Raw genomic sequence first — 17,688 nt, forward strand, 5'->3', positions numbered from 1 at the left:
CAGAGTCCCCTTCTCCCCCAAGTAGGAGGGACCCCTCCCCTTCCAATGCCCAAACCATGGCTCTTAGGACATACATCACTTTCTCCCTCAGGCTGTCTGAGCTGGTGGGGGTCTCAGACCATGAGATACAACCCCCATTGTATAGAGGAGCAATCTGAGGCTCAGAGAGGGGGAGAAATTCTCCCAAGGTCACACAGCAAGTCTGTTGGCAGAAACAGGCTCAGTCCCTCCTCCCCAGCTCAGTCCTGTGGGCAGTTATCTGCACACAGCTTCTCCCTGGAGGGAAGGGGCTTCCTTGGGGTGGAGCCCAGACAAACCTTCATGTTGCTGCCTCTGAAACAGGAAGACTCAGATATGCCGTCAAATATCTAAAGCCTCGGTTTCCCCACTTGTCCTGAGGATGCATTGCCCCCATCACCACTGAGGTTGGAGTCAATGGGATCCTGAGGGCGTCTCCCCCAACCCATTCCACCAAGTGCCTCCAGGCAGGGTCTGAGGGGATCAGAGCCCACTGTGGCGAGGAAGAGCTGGTGGCTACACCTGCAGACAACTCTCCTGGCTCCCAGGAGTTCTTGGAACTGGGTTCTCCCTCCATTCTCCCAGCCAGTGCCCCTCCCCACTCCAGCTCAGGACCATCTGGCCCACCTGGGGATGGGGGGAGCAACACCCCCTCTGGAAAGCCTCCCTTGATTGCCTCAGCCTGGGTGAAATGCCTCCTCTGTACCCACCCAGGCCTTTACACTCAGAATAAAACAGACTGCCCACCTCGTCCCAGAGGAAGGGTCCTCTCCAGGACCTTCCAAGGCAGGGTTGGCCATTTGGGACTGTTCCTTTTTAAGAAAGAGCCCTACCACCAAAAAGAGTTTGAATTCTCTGGGAATAGCATGGCCTTGGGAGTCAGACAGTCCTGAATTCAAATCCAAGCTCTGCCACATGGCCTTGGAAGGGTTACCGCCCTGTGCTGGGCCTGGGCCGCCTCCTCTGAGCAATGGGGACATGTGAGGGGGAGGGGAGCTGAGGCTGGCACAGCGTCACCACCTGCCAGGACACCCGCCGTAGGTGGCAACTGAGCAGTGGGAATGTGGCTAGTCTAAATTGAGATGTGTTGTAATCATGTAAAATACATGCTGGATATCCAAGACTTAGCACAAAAAAGAATGTAAAATATCTCATTAATAATTTTATACCTGTTGAAATAATTTTTTGATATCTTGGGTTAAATAAAATAAATGATTAAAATTAATTTCACCTGTTTAAAAAAATAGTCTTGTTACTTTTTAAAATACGGCTATAGAAAATTAAAAATGCCGTATGTGTCTTGCCTGCGTGGCTTGCATTTGGTGTCTGTTGGACAGCGCCCTCTAGAGGACAGTTACTGGGATCCGGGTTGGGGGATAGGGGCTGTGTGTTGGGGGTGAGCGGACTTGAAGCCTGACCTTGCTGACCCCTGGCTGCTGAGTAGCCCCAGGCCAGATACTGCCCTCTCTGAACCTCATTTTCTGCATCAGTAAGAAGAGCTGGTGGGCCAGGGTCACGGTTTTCAGTCAGCTGGGGGAGCTTGTGGGCAGGGGGAGGCTGAGTGAGGGTGGGTGGAGGCTGGCCCTTCCCCGGGTCACCCTCATGGAAAGCCCACCCAAGGACAGCCCATCTCTGCCCTTCCTTCCACCCATGAGACCCAGATGTACCATTTCCCATCCTCCTATCGGACAGATGTGCTTCCCCCACTCAGCCATCTCTGGGAGGAGAAGGGCCGTGGCTGAGTCACGCAGGCCCAGGCTCCAGGGCTGGCTCCGCCCTTCCTAGCTCTGTGATCCTGGGATGAGCAAACCCCCCACTCCCCGGTAGCTCTGGACCCCCTTTCTCCATTTGCAGGAGGGAAAAGTGTGGTTACTCTCTGATTCCCATGGCTCAGGCAGTGGCACCTGGCGAGGGTCACAGCTGTGTCCCTCCCACTGTCTCTTGGTCAGCAGGGTCACACCGCCGGTTACCTCGGATCCAACTAGGGGGCCTCACCACTCTCCTCCTTCCCCTATTTGCAAAGGGTGCTGGGTGGGCAGGGGCCTGGATCAAAGCTGAATCCAGCTGTCCCAGGACCGGGAGCCAATGGCTCACTCTGATCACCTCCCAGCCCTCCCGCTGGCTCGGTCCTCGGCGGCCCCCTTCAGTCCTGCTCGAGTTGGCAAGTCAGCATCAGAGCAGGCATGGAGGGCTGGGCCTGGCCTGGGACTCTCAGACGGGGGCCCTCCTGCCTGTGGACACTGCTCCACCACTGACCAGCCAGGTCTGCTCATTCGTTTATTCAAAAAGTATTTATTGAGCACCTACTATGTGCCAGGCTGGGGATATATCAGTAGACAAGACAGGCACTGCCCCTGCCTCCTGGAAGGGAAAGCAGACCATAAACATAAATAAAATAAGTGTATTAGCTGTGCTGTCCAATACAGTAGCCGTTACCTACAAGTGGCCATTTACACTTCAGTTTAAATGAATTTAAATGGAATAAAACTTAAAATTCAGTTCCTCATTCACACTGGTCGTATTTCAGGTGCTCAATAGATACATGTGGCTGGTGGCTACTGTATTAGCTCAGATATAGAACATTTTCCTTGTCACAGAAAATTCTAGTGGACAGCACTGTTAGTATGTGGGAAGGGAAGAGGGGTTTGAAGCACTGGGTTGAGGCAAGGGATGCAGGGTTTTTTTTGTTTTTTTTTAATACAAATTCAATTTTGCAATTTTCTTTTCATTTTTAAAATTTTTATTTATTTGTTTATTTTGGCCTTGTGGCTTGTGGGATCTTATTTCCCTGACCAGGGATCGAACCCCGGCCCTGGCAGTGAACACGCCCGAGTCCTAACCACTGGACTGCCAGGGAATTCCCAGGGATGCAGTTTTAAGTGAGGTGGTCAGGGTAGGCCTTGCTGAGGAGGTGACATTTGAGCAGAGTCCTGAAGCAGGGGAAGGAGGGAGCCATGTGAGAATTTGGGGGAAGAGCCTTCTAGGCAGAGGGAACAGCACGCGCAAAGGCCCTGAGGTAGGATCTCAGCTGGAATGTTGGAGGAGCAGCAAGGAGGCCATCGTGTCAGGAATGGAATGAGCAAGTGGAAAAGTAGCTTGAGGACAGAAGAGACAGGGATTGATTTGTGTTTTGCCAAATTACCTCTGGCTGCTGTGTTGAAAATAAATTGTCGGGGAGGGGGCAGGGAGGTCAGTGAGGAGGCTCCCCCACTGTTACGGGGGAGAGGTGGTGACGGCTGGCCCAGCGTGGGGCAGTTGAAGTGGGCAGAAGGGACCAGATTCAGGAGATGTCCTGGAGGCAGAACCCATGGGATTCCCCAGTGACCGAAAGGGGGTGTAAGAGGAAGAACAAGGGAGGCAAGGGCAACTCTACAGTTTGGGGCCAGGGCACCTGGAAGGCAGAGGCGGGTGGGCGGGTACCTTCCTCCAGGAGCCTGCTGCCCATTGGGAATAAGGACAGGCCCCGCTCTCAGCTGACCGCACACCACGCCTGGCTTGTGTTCAGTAACTCCAACAACACCCATTCTCATCAAACGGGCTTTGTTATGCAACAGCGTAACAAGGTCCCTCCCGAACCTCAGAGGATGTGGGCAGCCCGAACCCATGACCGTGGAGGTCAGGGATGTCACAGGCTTTCTCTTAGCCCAGAGACTCGTTGCTGGAGTCAGGCTCCACTTGGAAACCCTGTGTGCAGAGCAGAAAAAGCAACCTATCAATCCCGATCCTCCCAAAACCCTCGGGATCATGGGGAGGGGGTGGAGGGAGGTGGCCCCAGAGCAGGACCCTCACCCCCAGTCAGACTCTGTCCTCCTCCTGCCCTGAGCTGAGCGGTGCCTTGAGGGACCACCGGGGCTGCAAGGTGGGCTTGTCTGCCCGCTGGGTGGGGGGTGTCTGGCGGGCTGCAGCAGCAAAGTGGGCACAGGATGGGGGCACTGATGGATGCAGCATTCCCTGGGTGACCTGCCTGTTGCCAGGCGTCTTTCCAGGGCGAGAAAATCTCTCCTGAGACGAGGAAAGGATTCTAATTACATCTCAGGACAGTATTTATTTGGAGAGACGAGAGTCAGAACATATGGTGGGGAGCGGTGCTGGGCTGCACTGAGCGGGGATTTGTTTTCTGTTTACCTGCCAGCGTGGTGGGCATGGCAGTGGGTGGGGCTCCTGCTGGGTCCCAGGAACCGCCTGCTCTGGGATTTGGTGGGCGAGCTGGAGCCTGCTGGAGGGATGGGAGGCACATGTGTCTCCCACCGCCTCCTGGGGCTCTTGAGAGGATGGAGGATGTATCACCCGTTTGGGGCACCTGCGAGGTGCCGGGAGATGTGTAGCCACAGGAGAGCTGGCCCCTGTTCTCATGCAGCTTGCACAGGCAGTGCAGGCAGTGAACCGATGCAAGACCGTGGCCATTCCCCGGGCAGGTGGGAGGTGGGCAGGTGGGAGGTGGGCGGTTGAGAGGAACCTACCCAGGTGGCCAGGGAGGGCCTCTCTGAGGGGACCAAGTTTCAGCTGAGCTTTGAGTGACTTGCTGGACGAAGAGGGACCAAGGGAAGAACATTCCAGGCGTTGGGAACTGCGAGGGCAAAAGTGAGGTGAGAAAGTGAGGCATGTTTACAGGACAGAATGGAGACCAGGGAGAGGTGGGCAGGGCTTGCCCCCCAACCTGGTGCAGAGGGGACCCGATGAAGGGTTCCGAGGGGGCCGGGGGGTAGGTCCGATTTGGTTTTGCAAAGACGGTGCTGAACGCTGTGCCCTGGGTTGGGGAATAACCCAGGATGGGGGCAACTGGAGAAATCGGGGAAGAACTGATGAAAACGGCAGCTTCCTCCCTGGCCTCCTTGCTCACACCTTCCAACCAAGGCCTCCTCGGATCCATCGCTCCCTTCTCAGAGAATCTGGTGCCCGCGGGCACCGCGATCAAGGCCCAGCTGTGTGGGGCCTTCGGGGCCCCGGGCCTACTCCCTCATCCCCAGGTCTGGCCAGCTGCTGCCGCACAGGCCTCTGCGCAGCCTCGCGGAGCTCGTCCAGGTGCTGCACCTGCAGCCAGGCCACCCCCGCCCGCAGGCCCGGCCGCTCCCTCTCTCTCCGCTCCAGCCCCCGCACCGGCCCCGGGCCGCCGGCCCCGCTGTTTCCTGAGCCCCGGCCCCGCCTCCCCCGGTTTCTCCGCACAGCCCTGTTCACAGAGACGCCCCACGACATGACGGCGCGGACGGGCGAGGACGTGGAGATGGCCTGCTCCTTCCGCGGCAGCGGCTCCCCCTCCTACTCGCTGGAGATCCAGTGGTGGTACGTGCGGAGCCACAGAGACTGGACGGACAAGCAGGGATGGGCCTCGAACCAGGTACCGCCCCTGGGGAGACTTCCGAGTGCGGCTGGGCGAGCCCTGGTCTCTGCCCCTCACCTCCTCGGAGGGGCGTGGCCCCAGCTCTGTCCGTCCTCTGAAGCCCCCGGCTGTCTCCTTCCCTTTTTCCCGGAATGGAGGCCTGTTTGTGTGGAGGGGCAGGGGGCGGAGCCAGGCTGAGCACTCGGGATGGGCCCGCTAAGAAGGGCCTTCCAAGGAGTAGAGCCCCTCCCTTCGTGTACAGGTGGGGAAGCAGGCCAGAGGGACAGAAGCTGTCACACACACGTGTGCATGCATGCCTTTCCACATACGTGCAGGCACACGAGGCAGCCCAGTCACGGCACACACATTCACCTCTGCACTCGTACACGCTGCCACGCACACACTGTGCCCGCCTGCGGCGGGGAGGGGGGGAGGGGATGGCGGGGTGCAGACGCTATTGGTGTCCCCGCCCACGTGCCGGGTAAGTACCATCCCCTGCCACCAGCCCCGCTGCCAATCCCTGCAACACTGCCTGAGGGTTTTCTCTGGACAACAGAGCCTGCTGGCCAGCAAGGCAGGCTGGAGGAGCGCTCCATCAATGACTGACGGGAGTTGGAGGGTAAATACCCCAGCTCCCTTGCTCCTCAGTTGGGATAACTGAAGGGCATCCTACTCCCTTTCCCCCAGGTGCCCAGTGGGAGTAAGTTCCAGTTGCCCAAGGTGGTAACTGGCTTGATGACATACCCATTATTGACTTCCTTCCCTCTTTTGTCTCACTCACTCATTCCTCTCCTGATGTTTCCTGGGATCACCTACTAAATAAACCACTTGCACTTGAATCTTTGTCTCAGGGTCTGCTTCTGGGGGAACAAACTAAGACACTCTCATTCTTACGGTTGTGTACATGTAAATATTATGCAAACACATATGTATCTGCCCACCTGTTCACTTATGAACACTTACATGACACACCTTCATATGCACACACGGGCATGCTCACACATTCTTGCATGTTTCATGAAATGGCCTCTAACATATTCACACATATATATTAAACTCATCTAGCTCCTGGAGGTGTCAACCCCCCAGCACACAGGCTCAAAGGACTCCAGTGGTCAGAGAAAGCCCTTAGGCAAAGAGTTGCAGGCTTTGCAGTTGGACGCCTCTGGGGTCAGCTTGCAGGGAGATAGTATGTGGGCAGGGCTCCGAGAGCATCTGCTGCAAACACTCCTGAAAACACAACACATTCACAGATAGAGAGATGCAAGTGTACAGACACACACTCCTACAGACACACCAAGCCCGAATCACATTTTTGCCTGTTCACACGTACCCTCCCTGTATATCTCCAAATACCCTACATATCAGAATGCGTAGCACATGCACAGTTTTATAGGCACCTCCTTTATCTTCCTTTGCTCTGACTCACCTCCATCCCCTGAGTGGACACAGAGCTGAAGGACCCCAACCTCTAGACCCGTAGTCCCCAGAGCATCACTTGCGGTCGCGAGCATCTTAGCCATTGCTCGTATCCCCACCCCGTGATCCTAACACATTGTCTCTGTTTTCTCCACCCTCCCGCTCCCAACAGCTAAAAGCATCTCAGCAGGAAGACGCAGGGAAGGACGCAACCAAAATAAGTGTGAGTTTTGGTAATGACTTCTCACAAGGGCTCTAATGGAGGACACAGCTGTAATTAAAAAAAAAAAAAAAAAAAATCCAGTTCAGCAGGGAGCTTGGGCAAGAAGATGGAGGAGAAGGAAAAAAGAAGGGGGAAAAATTGGCCTGGCTCTGTTTTTTAAAAGCCAGAGATTTTTCAAGTTCATTGAATGACAGGCACAAACAAATGACGAGGAGAGAAGACGCATTCTCTCCTCTTGGGGCCAAGGCTGTGTGCATCCCTGATGCTTCATGTCTGTCTCAGCAGTATTTTTTATTTGGGGAACCAACAGGGTATAATGATACTGAGCCAGCTTTTTTTGGCCCATCACGAATGACTGCTATGGCATCTCATGGTCACTTGGGTCATCTGGCTCCAGACGTGAGGCGGGACAGGGGAACTACAGCTGAAGGATTTCAAGACTGGCCGGGACTTCTAATGCATTGACTCATTTTATCGTTGCTCCATCTCTATGGGGAAGGGCAAGCTTTCACCCATTTTACAGGTGGGGCAACTGAGGCTTAGAGGGGTCAAAGCCTTGCTGGAGGTCGTGACTTGGCTGAGCTGCCTCCAGCTTTTTGTCTCCAGGCTATGCTGGAGCCCAGTGAGGTGGGGCACCCAGGGGACTCAGGGATTGACAGTTTTTGTAGAGGAGGGCACCCAAAGCAGGGCCTGGAAGAGGCAGGCAGGATCGAGAAAAGAGACTGTGTAGAGGGGACCGGCCTGGTGACACATGTGGCCATGGGACCAGGTTGGATTTGTGCACAGGGCATGCGGTCAGCCTGGCAGGAGGTTAGAAGTCCACTGGACACATACTTAGAAGATGCAGGTGCCCGCCGGGGTATGAATGTGCATGTGTGGGAGTGACCTCCAAAATCACTCTTTTCTGCTGCTCCTTCTGAAGCCCTTCAAGGACCTGCGGGGGAGCTCGGGACCCCAAGGCCAGTTAGATACAGAGGAGCTCCCTGAGCAGAAGTCACAGTGTAAAGAGTGGGCATTGGGAGGCATGAGGTGCTGTGCCAGGTACTGGAGGTGGCAGAACGGAGGCAGGGAGGCCAGGAGGGAGGCTCCCACAGAAGCTCAAGCAGGAGGTAGGCAGATGACAGACAAGGGCCTTCAAAGCATCATTTGTGCAATCTGCCCCGGGGCCTTTCTGAGTTGCGATCTGGAAATTTGAGCCATTTCCAGCTCAGGGCGGCCGTTGGTCCACCCTCTCTAAATCCCTAGCCCCTCACCCTAACCCTCACCCTCTGCCAAGGGCACACCCATACGTAATACCCCATTTCTTGCCCAAACACCCATCAGTTAAGCCCAGGAAGGTAGAAATCTGTGTGTGTATTAATATACCCTGTTCATGGCAACTCTCTCGCCGATGATTTTGTTTGGGGTTTAAGGAGCGTCTCAGGCAAAGGAGAGAATAATCTAATTGACTTAGAGGATTAGAATTCAAGGCTGTTGGGCCCCACGTGAGGGGAATGCGAAGGTGCTAACTGGTTAAATAAAATAAATGTGCTCAGCATGATTGTGCAATCCCCCCCACCCCATCCTAGCCCCGGCGATTCTTGAACCAGCTGGGGCTCTGGGGCTCTGGTTAGGAAACTCACAGACAAGCACAGACCCAGTTCCTTGTGCAGACAGCGTCTTGCATGTGACCGTTCTTAAATACACAGACGCGCAGTTAGTGGAAACCTGTAAGTAGAGGCACACCCCGATTTCCCGCAGCTTAGGAGAAGGCTCAGACTTTTCTCTGCGGGCTTCGAGGTTCTGTGCAACTTGCTCTGCTCACCCTCTGGGCTATCTCGTCTTGCTTGACCCGGCTCACACCGCCCCCTTCCACCCGCTGCCTTCCAGCCTCCCATTCCTTCCACCTCTGGGCCTTTGCACAGGCCAGTCCCTCTGCCTAGAAAACTGTTCCTCTCTCTTCCTTCAGAGCTCAGCTCAGCAAGCCTCCCTGGACCCTGGAACTCAGCCGGCACCCCTTCCTTCTCCCTGCTGGCTGCATTTCTGTCTGCACTTATCCATGCCTGTGAGCATTTGTTTCAGGCCTGTCTTCCCTGGAGACAGTGGGGCTGGGACTGTGCTTGCCTGACTGACTGTTACATTTCCAGAGCCTGGCACGGTGCCTGGCAGGTAGTTAGTGCTCAATAAATATTTATCAAGTGACTGTCACACATACCCACACACCCCCAGGCCAATGGCAGTGTAAAGCCAGACACAGATTTTGATAAACGGACATGCCAACACGATGTGCATCATGCCTGTGCATGGATGTGTACAGGGGACGTGTAGCCGTGAAGGGGCTTGTGTGAAACTATGGGACCTGGGGACCACAGGCCCTGTATCTGTAGGAGCTAGATGAGCCAGGCAGGAATTCCGGCCCCATAGTCCCATGTCACCTAAAAATCCCGAGTTCCATGGAATAATCTCCCAATTTTTAACTGTTGGGACCTAATTTGATTTTTGAAAAACTGTGAAAGCCAAACGGCTCAGTCTCCCCGCTGGTAGCGTCAGCACCTGGAGGGCCTCAGGTTCGGAGGAGGAGGTACAGTGAGTTTCTGGGAGTTTGGTGGCGGCAGGGCTCCGTGATGGGCTCTGTAACCCATTGGGGACACCATGGTGGCCCTGGGAAGGTTGAGATATGGCAGTGCTGAGTGCGGGGGTGGGACAGTGTGGACACAGTGGAGCCAGCCCTGAATGTCACAGGACCTGAGTCCTGGTCCAGCTCTGCCAGCTCCCTGGGCCTCTCTTTCCCCCCTCGCTGCTGTCTAATGAATATATGAAAACACTTCGGCAACTGTAAAGTCCTCTGGATTTGGCCGTGTGAATGACAGTGGGTACTAGAGTGGAAACTTAATATGAGTATTCGAATCACGTGACTCCTGTTCCTAGCATGTGTGGCGCAGGGAAAGGAGGCCCAGCTTCTCTACAGGAAATGGGAGGGAATGAATAGAGCTCAGAATCTCATTGGGAGATCATTTATATGGGAGGACAGGCATCTGTGATGATGATGATGATAATCATAATAATAGTAATAATAAAGCAGCTAACATTTATTGAGTGCCCGCCATATGTCGGGAATCATGATGAGTACTTTACATGAATTATCTCATTTAACTTGGGGCCTGGGAAAGGACCCCCTGGCCTTAAAAATATCTCCCTTGGGAGCTTGTATATGCTGAGGATTCTACCATCAGGGCCTTATTCCTGTGGCTCAGGTAAATTCTGCTATGTCCATTTTCAAGTTCTGGAAACTTTTCTTTTGACCTAACTGAAGTTCTGTCTTTTGGAATTTAGGTTAATTTCCCCTTAACCAGTTTTGCAAGTTGAGATGGCCCCCGACTTCCTAATTGTAAAATAAGGTGAAATTCTCCACACACCTTCTTTCCCAGGGGGCTTACCTGCCTTCATTACTGTTAGTTCCTCCTTTGGTCTAACCAAAGTTGTTTGTGCTGTAGATTCAGTTCATGTAACCTGTTTCGTCCAAAATAGCCGTGGGCAGCCTGGGTCCCCATATACGTGTGGCCTCGTGCTCCAGCCCACTTATCCTAAGCCTCCTCTCCAGCTAAGCCCTAAAAGCTAGGTACATCCAAAGTGGCCTCAGGAAGCATACTGCAGCCCCCTGTCCCCAAATCTCCATAAATGGTTAAAAGGCAGCTTCATTGGTCCGATCAACCAAGTGGCCCTATAGGTCAAACCCCTGTTTACCCCGCTTGGCTGCCCCACAGGTATGATACACATATGGATACCGCATCTTTTCTGGTGCGGGGGATGGGGGCTGGGACCACCGGAGCAGCACACGAGGTCTGCATCCTTCACTAAGGATTAACAGGCCAAGCGGTGGGTCATGGTGTATTATGATTTTATTTTCTGCAGTAGACGTTTCTATATTTTCTTGAAATTCCTGCCGTGATTCACAATATACAAAGGGCATGGAACTCTGAAGTCTGAAAGGGAGGCAAGATTCATGTGGAGTCAAAAATCACTCCATCCATCTTGGAAATCCCTTGAGACATCCATAGAGCAGCCCACCTTTGGCTGGGACTGCAAAGATTACTCTGTGAAGGCCATGGTCACACACTCCCAGTCCCTGCTCTCACGGTACTCCCAGTCAGTGTGGGGGATGGATGTTAATCCAATAATCCCTCATGATAAAAAGTAAAATTACAACTGTGACCATCAAAATGAGAAGGAACGCAGCCAGTAACAGAGGACCTGACCTAGTCTGGTGGGTCTGGAGGGCTTCCTGGAGGAGGTGGAGTGAGGTGAAGTGAGCACTGAAGTGTAGAGAGGTTGACTAGGAGTAGGGGGAACTTCTCTGGGTGTGTGTGTTGGAGGAACTGCAGGAGGCTGTTGTGGCTGAGGGGAAGGTGGGGATGAGACCCCAAAGGTCCCCCCCGGCAGCCACTGCTGGGAGCCATCAAAGGAAGCGTTCTAAGTTGGGGGCGTTTTGGGAAGATCTGTCTGGCTGTCACGGGAGAACAGATTGGAAGGAGCCAGAGTGGCTTTGGGGAGACCCTGGAGGAGGCTGCGGTGTTGTCCTGGCCAGTGCCTGGGGATCTGGATTCTGGAGAGAAGGGGAGGGGGCCCAGTGATGTTTAGAGGGAAGATCAGTGGGATTCAGAGATGGATTGTGCCAGAGTGTGAAAGGAGCAGTGGGGATGATGACTTGGGAAGGTCTAGCTGGAATGGGTGAAGCCTTCTGGGGCCCAGATTTGGGGAGACTCTGGGTTGGGTTCTGGACATGCCAAGGGGCTGGTGAGGTGGCTGGGTGCTGCTGACGGAGGCACGGGAGTGGCGGAGCTCAGAGCGAGCCCTGGCCTGGGGCAGGGACCCTCTGACCCCCCTTCCCCACCCAGCCCCTTCCCAGGGCCACCACGTCACTCTTAGGCTGAGGCCACGTGGAGGAAAGGTCTGGCACCATGGACGCAAATTAGCATCACCCATTCTTCCTGGCTCGGCTCGGGAGAAAGATCCCAGCCTGCCCACCTGATGGTCTGTGGGCTCCTGCCGTGTCCAGAAAGGCCTGGGCCGTGGGCAAGCAGGGAGGAGGCTGAGCTTGGTGCTGGTGTGGACTGGCCTTGTCTCTTTCAGCATAATTAGGTACTTAATTGCACTGCTAAGGCCTGTCGATGCCTGTGCCGAGGTGATTATGATTTACAGCCAGCTGCCGCCTGGGGGTCTCTTCCCGTCATAACCTCTCCGGCTGTGTTGGAGGCCTGGGCCATAGGATTTTTCTGCCCAGTCTGTGAATGTTGAAATCCAACAGGCTGCTCCACCACCCACAAGAAGCCTGGGTAGGATGATGGGGCCCCTCCCACAGGAGGTGCTTCTGAGGAAGGCCTGGGCTCCCCCCAGACATGGAGGGCTGGGGGCCTATGGAATGATGGGGGAGGGGGTAGAAAGACCTGTGGTTTACTGGTTCCGGGAGGCTCCCCAGAGATGTGGTTAAGGCCTGGTCTCTGTCACCAGCTGGGTGGCCTTGGGCAAATCACTTCCCCTCTCCGAGCCTCCGTTTTCTGACCCATACAGTGGGTATCCCAGCAGTGCCTACATCACGGGGTTATTATGAGGTTTAAATAAGGTGTAGACTATTTAGCACATCATTTCACAGGGATCAAGCGCTCCATAAACACTAGCTACCAGCAATACCGTTACTGCTGTGACTGTTTTTCTTATTTGCCTTCTCCGGACGGTGCTTAAAGGCGTAGACCCCTGGAGCTGGGAGGGAGCAGCCTCTGATGTGTGTCCCCTCCCTTCGTCCTGTTGGAAACCAGCTCCCCGGGGTGCTTGGTTACGGGTGTGAGGTCTGGGTTTTCCGTTAGACCTGGAGCCCGCGCGCGGATGTTGCTGGGGTCTGGCTGATTCACAGCTGTATCCCCAGCGCCCAGCTCGGAGTGGGCGCTCGCTAGTCGTCAGCTGGATGGATGGATGGATGAATCTAGCCCAAGAAAACCGAGGCCAGGGTGCTGGTGACTTGTCAGGGTCAGAATCAGCCTCCCAGCACCGTCTGCCGTGCTCCCTGTCTCCCTCCTCCTCCCTGAGGGGGGAGGCCGCACAGAGGGGCGACAGGGCAGGAGGGAGCTGGTGCCCAGGCCTTGGCCTCTGGGCCGGAGCTGGGCGGAGGGGTGGGCTGGGCTCGGTGCTCCCTCCCTAGCGCTGCTCCCAGCCTTCACATTATTACTCCATTAGCGCCTTGTAGGGTTGACAAATGAAGGATAATTAATATCCGTGAGGGAAACAGATGTTGAGTAATTCGCTCCCCGCTGCGCACTTGCAGCAGCACCTCCTAACTCTCCTGAGAGCTTGGCGGGGCCGCAGGACCTCTCCGTGCCCTTGGCCAGAGGTGATGAAATCAGCAGGGCTGATGGCCTCCAGCTGGGAGAGGAGGGGTCCCCTGCCCAGGGGGGCAGCTGGAAGAGTCTCCCGCTGCTTGCTCTGGTGGGAAGGTGGGAAGTTCTGCCTCCGTCCCACCTCCTGCCTCTTGCTGTGCCGTAAGCCCAGGCTTTCCTGCTTCGTGGGGGGATGATGACCAGCCAGGAAGGCTCAGAATAAGGGAGGACGGGCCAGGCTCCTTATGGCTGCCCACCGCTCTCTTCCCGTCTGGAGCCTGGGAAACCGCCCTTGGCCCTGCCAGCTCCACGTGGCCCTCTGTGGGCCTCTTGTCACGCCTTTGGAGGGTTTGAGTGCATGGACTCAGGCCTGGGGTCAGTTCCCCGCTCTGCCGTTCACTGACTCAGTGCCCATGGGAAAGTCGCTTCTTTCAGAGCCGTAGCTTCGCCATCTGTAAAGTGGGTAGGATCATATATACATGACCTAAAATCAAAAAGTGTAGTATCTGGGTACCACTTCATTTGGAGAAAGAAGGAGCTAGAGTGAGGCCATTCATTTAGCAAATGTTTTTATCGTTATTATTTGCAGGGTACCAGGCTCTGCGATGGTCACTAAGATGAACAAAATGGGTATCATCCCTGCCCTCGTGGAGTTTATAGTTTAGCCAGAGAGAGAAACAAAAATCAAGTAAACAAAATGGTTCTCAAATTGTGATGACTGTTAGGAAAGAAATAGACAGGGAGATGTGATCGAAGGCTTTTTGGAGGAGGTGATGTTTGAGAATGAATGGGAGTCAAGGGGACAGCACCCAGGCAGAGAGACCAGAAGGCTGTGAGGCCAGAAGGAGCTTGGCATCTGGGAGGAAGGGGCCAGGGAAGCCAGAGCAGATTAGTGGGGTGATTAGAAGTCATGTGTGTGAGTGCGCACTGCACAGTGAATGCACCCCCTCAGAGACCGTCCTCTTCCTCATCCTGGCCTCCTCACTGCAAGGGTGATCGGCAGGGGTGTCCTCCTCCAGAATGTGGGCTGTGGCAAGAATAGGCAGGCTGGTTGTCTGTCCCCATTGCCCCCCGCCCAAGGGGAGAGGGACCAGATGGGCTCAGAACTGGGGCCACAGGTCTGAATCCCACTCAGCTCCATCCTGGCCCTGGCGAGCCTGCAATGCCAACTGGTGGTGAGATCATTGGGCAGGGGGGTCTGTGGCTGGCGGTTGGGGACTGTTCTCCCCTGTTCTGTGTAGGTGGGGCAGGGGCTACAGGAGGTGGGGCAAGGCTCCTTTTGGTTGTAAGAAATAAGGGGACAAGGAAGGATGGGAGCCCCCTCCCATTACCACCCCCCCACTCTATAAGCCCAACTCCTCTCCTTTTTTCCAGCTTTTTATTTTGAATTGCAGACTTATAGAAAGTTGCAAAAAGAGATCACAGGGTCCCCTGTCCCCTTCACCCAGCTTCCCCAATGATTTATCTTATATGACTGTCCAACTGCCTTTTCTTTCTTAATTGAAAAAAACCCACAGTAGCTTTATGTTTGTGGCAGATTTATTCGTAAGAGCTGTAATCTGAAAACTACCCAAATGTCCATCAACAGGTGACTGGATAAACAGATTGTGGTATATCCATATGATGGAATACTACACTGCAATAAAAAAGAACAAACTGAGCCGTGCAACATGAAGGGATCTCACTGATATTATGTTGTGTGAAAGAAGCCACACACGGAGGAGTTCAAGAACAGGGAAAACTAATCTATGGTGATAGAAATCAGACTAGTGGGTAACCCCTCGGGGGTGAGTATTGACAAGGAGGGGCCACAAGGGTGCGCTCCAGAGGGTTGTAAGCATCCCATGCCTTGCTCTGGATGGTGGTCACACCGGTGTACATGCGAGTAAAATTTCATTAAGCTGTGTGTGCCTTACTCTATATAAATTATATTTTAATTTTAAGTAAAATTTTTAAAACCACATCAAATAAATAAACGAGCAAAAAGCCGAAGTACAAAGACAGATGTCACACTCTTGCTCTGCACCAACTGAACAGTTGTTAGCAATCTGATATATTTGTGATCAGCATTTATTTGTTTGTTTGTTTGTTTGAGAAACAAAGCTAAGGATTCACTTTGCAGTCTACCCCAGGTCCTCGGCCCTTCCCTGGGCTCCACTCCAGAGACAACCATGGCTGTGAGGCCACTGTGTTCCCTCCCATCTGTTTTCAAACTTGCACACACACAAGTCACCAAAACCAGTGTAGAGTATTTTCCCGTGTTTCTTTCCAGAAATGGCATCACACTGTACGTAGGAGTTTTGCAATGAGATCTTTTCACTTCCTGCATGTCCCTGAGCTCTAACACGCCTAGTTCTAGCTCATTCTTTTTAACTGCTGTGCAATAGTCCACTGAATGAACTGACCACTGCCTATTTATCTGATCTGTTGATGGCCATTGAAGTTGCTTCTACTCTTTTGCTGTTGAACTCCACGTGCCCTCGTGGGAGTGTCTCTGGGGCCCCCCATGGCCAGGTCACTGTCTCTCTGTCGCCCCCAGGTGGTCAAGGTGGTGGGCAGCAACATCTCCCACAAGCTGCGCCTGTCGCGGGTGAAGCCCACGGACGAAGGCACCTACGAGTGCCGTGTCATCGACTTCAGCGACGGCAAGGCCCGGCACCACAAGGTAAAGGCCTACCTGCGGGTGCAGCCGGGAGAGAACTCCGTCCTGCACCTGCCCGAGGCCCCGCCCGCAGCGCCCGCCCCACCGCCCCCCAAGCCCGGCAAGGAGCTGCGGAAGCGCTCGGTGGATGAGGAGGCCTGCAGCCTCTAGACTGATGCCCAGCCCGCCGCCGGCCCGCCCTGTGCCCCTACGGCTGTACCGAGTGCATGAGGAGCCGCTGGACCGCTGGGGACGGGACTGCCCGGGTCCAGCTGCCTCCCCATCCCGAGACCGCCCGTGACCCCCACGTCGGCCCTCCTCCCACCACCCCTTGGCTCAGCATGTAAGGCCCACCCAACCCTTCCCCTTCAGACCCTCCCCGTGACCTGGCTCAGAGAAGGTGGCCCGGGGCACCGAGGGGACAACCGCCCCGGAACGCTGGGGTGGGGCACCAGGCCGGGGCCGGGCTGCCACCTTCTGTCACCAGCTTCAGTAGAGTCCAGTGTTTCGCTTTGCTTGCTTGTCCCCCATCCCGTCCCAAGCTGGGGCCTCCCAGCCTCACTCCCCCTCCTTCCGACCATCCCCTGCTTGGACCTGGAGGTGCGGACAGTGACCCCTCCCCAAATTTGGACTTGAATCTTCTGAGCAGAACTGGGGCCTCTCCTCTGGCAAAGAACTGGGAGCAGAATCCCCAGGAGAGCTGTGGCCGGTTGGCAGGGTGGCTCACAGGGGCGCTGGGAGGAGAGGGAGACCCCACTGCCTCCAGGTGGGTCCTTCACGTTCAGCCTCCTTATACTAAGAAACAGCTCCCTGCCCGCCCCGGGGCAGGAATCTGCCCCTTCACATGGCAAGTCGGAAGGAGGGCCTTTCCTCTCTGACCCCATGGCCCCGTGCAGAGTTCTGCACCAGCAGGACCCCTTCGAGGGGCTTCGAGGCTCTCCAGGAGCCCCCCTCTGCCAGCTCCTAATGTCCCAGCCGCCTCCCAGGACCCATGCCAAACCCACCCAAGGGCCTGGGGCTGTTGGGAGCCGAGGGCCCCCCAATACCAATCCCCTCACAATTCCTGATCAGGGGGGCACCCACCCCCTGGTGATTTGTAAATATTTCTATTGGGCCCAACACCCCTTCAGAACTGGCTCAAACCTCCGGCCGCACCTCAACGATGGAGTCGGGGGATGTGGGAGAGGCTTTGCCTAGGGGTGGGTGGGTTACCCTGTACACATGATCCAGTCCGTGACTACCAGCCAACCTGAATAAAGCGGTTTAAAATAGCCTCTGGGCAGTGTCTTTCTGGGGCATTTGTATCTGGGAGCAGTGCCACCGGAGAAGGGCAGGTGGGAAGGGCTTGGCCAGCCCACGCCCACGCCTCACTCAGCATCTTCTCACTCCTGCTTTCTGCCCCCCAAGCACAGAAAAAGCACTGGAGGGGGGGCACAAGAAGTCAAAGGAAAAGCAGCCTTAGTCCAGCGCCAATCCAATTACCAGGCACTTGAATTATTCTCAGATTTTGAGATAACTACACATACAGAAGAGAGCATAAAATATGTTTACACTGTTCTGTGAATAAATTATAAAGCAAGTAGGGGTGAGCTACCAGCTTATCAAGCAGCACCCCATAACTGAACCCTCTGCCCAGCCCATGTCTTCCAGATCACCCCCCTCCTCCTTTTTAGAGGTCACCACCACCCTGATTTTTAAGGTAATCCCATTCTCAATGTTCTTT

At 54.8% G+C, this 17,688-nt stretch overlaps 1 protein-coding gene across 1 annotated transcript in view; it reads left to right on the forward strand.

Annotated features, from left to right (window-relative positions):
* VSTM2L (V-set and transmembrane domain containing 2 like) overlaps positions 1 to 17,236 on the forward strand; it is a 36,419-nt gene extending 19,183 nt beyond the window's left edge. Inside the window, exons 2-4 of the mRNA XM_057530250.1 lie at positions 5,184 to 5,353; positions 6,927 to 6,977; positions 15,864 to 17,236. Of these exons, the coding sequence (XP_057386233.1) occupies positions 5,184 to 5,353; positions 6,927 to 6,977; positions 15,864 to 16,136 (494 nt within the window). The 3' untranslated portion in view covers positions 16,137 to 17,236. The remainder of the gene's footprint in view (positions 1 to 5,183; positions 5,354 to 6,926; positions 6,978 to 15,863) is intronic.
* The last annotated feature ends 452 nt before the right edge of the window (positions 17,237 to 17,688 follow it).

This window comes from Balaenoptera acutorostrata, chromosome 15, assembly GCF_949987535.1.
Source record: "Balaenoptera acutorostrata chromosome 15, mBalAcu1.1, whole genome shotgun sequence".
NCBI classification, from domain to species: Eukaryota; Metazoa; Chordata; class Mammalia; order Artiodactyla; family Balaenopteridae; genus Balaenoptera; species Balaenoptera acutorostrata.